Genomic DNA, 2364 nt, shown 5'->3' on the forward strand with positions numbered 1-2364 from the left:
CCTTGCACGTGATTATCTCACCAAAAGTTTGGCACAAACATTACTCCAAAAACATAGTTTATTACGAAGTGTGGATGTATCCTAATTTATAGTGCACGTACAATTATTTTCATAAAAATATACATTTACCTACCAATTTATCTCCACTGTCACGTAAAGTGTTTCAATTCATGAATCTAATATTTTCCAACATAATTGGTGTCTGTCGTCCTTGCAGAATGTTTTTGCATATTTCGGAAACATTAATTATACAAGCAGGGAAATTTCGGTAGTAAAACAGTGAAAGTGAATTCCAGAAATATACAATGCCATATATAATATATCAAGTAGTACTATATGGTCTATATAGTCCACTCCGTAGCATTAATATACTTAGCTACAGTAATACCATTTCCCAAGAAACACAATATTGTCAACATTCTACATTTGGATAAAGCTTTTTTGATGGGAATGGAATTAACCCTAGCTAGCTAAGATCTTCCCAAATATTTGCTCCACCAATTAGCTAGTTGAATGGCAAGCTTATTTCATCCATATCATCCAAAGATAGAAACACTTCATCCAAGCATGACAGTTGTGTTCCATCATCATCATCATCACCATCATCTTCGTCTTCACTACAATTTCTTTCATAAACTCGACATACAACCCACTTGCTATAATCCTAACATATCAGAAAAATCAACAGAACAAGTCAATAAATAAAAGACAAATAGACCGAGTTGGACGTATTTTATATGTAAAATGTATACTTACTACTCTGGAATGTCCTCGGCGTTTGGATGATTTGGTGGAGCTAGAATCAGACTTGGAAAGACGATACTCCTGCATTATCCAATTGGTTTTGATGGCAGCCGGGCCTTCTCCAATGTAGAAAACCAAATACTTTTTCATGCCAACTTTCTTGCTTCTGCTATTAATAACATCTTCTTCTATTCCCATTGGCTTCCAGTACCCATTGCCGGTAATCCTGTTTTGCGTCCTCCTACTGTAAAAGTACCATTGGTTCCCCTCACCCAAAGCTTTGCCTATCAAAAACATATTAACTTTAACAAAAATAAAAATAAAAAAAATACTACTACTAGTACGTAATGATCAGTTGATGTAAATACATAGTAGATAGATACCATCAAGTTCCCAAGGATCATGGGGATACAGTTCAAGATCAGGGATGACATCAGGGTGGCAAGGCAACAGGGCAGCCTTGCGTTGAAGGAAATGAACCACAAGCTCTTCATCAGTTGGATAAAACCTGAACCCTGGAGGAAGATTAACACTGCTATTCTCTCCCATCTCTCTCCACTGCAATAAAAGAAACAAGAAGAAGAATAGTGAAGAAGAAGGATTTGTAGTGGGTGATATTTATAGTGTGAGTGGGAGAGGAATTTATTTATTCTGCTTTTTTTTTTTAAATGACGTGAAAAAAGGAGGTGGGGTTTGATAGAAAAGGACGAATAGGGAAAGGGAAGTTGATGATAATATTTGGTTTGGGTGCTCTCAACTCAAAGCTCCAAAACACTCCACTAGGCGGGCAGGCGGCGGTTAACGGGACGCATGGCTTCGCCTCCTTCCAAGTAACGCTATCTGTTACTAATATTAGTTAATAAGATATGGAGGTGAAAGAGAAAGAGATTTTTGTCATATGTATTGTTGGTTCATTTTCTAATTTATTAGATGAATGAATGAATATATATGATGGACGTAGGTGGGCCATCCTCATACATCATGCTTATATCATGCATCTGCTGTCATACACGTGGCACTAATCAATTTGGGGTTTGGTCCTCATCCATATATATTACAACTTTAATGTAGGGCTCATATATTTTCAATATTTTAAACCAAAAATTGCTTCTTCTTCTTTTCTTAATTTGGAATATAGATTGATTTTTCTTTTTCTTTTTAATTTTTTTAACATAACATAAAGATTTTATTTATAAATTAGTTTTAAAATTAAAAATATTATAAAAAGGGATGGATATGTATGAAGTAATATTAAAAATTTTAACATCAAGGAATTGCCAGGAAAATCTAGAGAGGAGTTAGCATAGTCTCGGCCTCTCCTAAGATGTAAAATATTATTTAATTTTTTAAATTTTTTTAAAATTTTAAATTAATAAAGGTAAAATTATACTTTAGCCTCCCTTAAAATTATAAAAATTTAATTTAATTTTTAAAATTATAAAATATAAACTATAATAAAATTAAAATTTCATCCGATTATTCTGGCTTCGTCCACTAAATTACACATTGGGCATACTTTTTTTTTCTTTCTCACATGCAGCAACCAATATGTTATTATTTTATTCAAAAACTGAGATATAAAAAAGCATAGGTTAGTGTTAAAACTTAAAAGCCAAATCA

General features: G+C 33.1%; 1 protein-coding gene across 1 annotated transcript; it reads right to left on the minus strand.

Moving 5' to 3' along the window:
* Positions 1 to 263: 263 nt before the first annotated feature.
* Positions 264 to 1658, minus strand: LOC108478533 (NAC domain-containing protein 104-like). Its single transcript, XM_017780992.2, has 3 exons — positions 1128 to 1658; positions 757 to 1028; positions 264 to 664 (listed from the first exon to the last, which is right to left on the minus strand). Exons 1-3 carry the CDS (start codon positions 1291 to 1293, stop codon positions 506 to 508), a joined length of 597 nt encoding a protein of 198 aa, XP_017636481.1. The 5' UTR covers positions 1294 to 1658; the 3' UTR covers positions 264 to 505.
* Positions 1659 to 2364: the final 706 nt, after the last annotated feature.

This window comes from Gossypium arboreum, chromosome 12 (genome assembly GCF_025698485.1).
Source record: "Gossypium arboreum isolate Shixiya-1 chromosome 12, ASM2569848v2, whole genome shotgun sequence".
In the NCBI taxonomy this organism is placed as follows: domain Eukaryota; kingdom Viridiplantae; phylum Streptophyta; class Magnoliopsida; order Malvales; family Malvaceae; genus Gossypium; species Gossypium arboreum.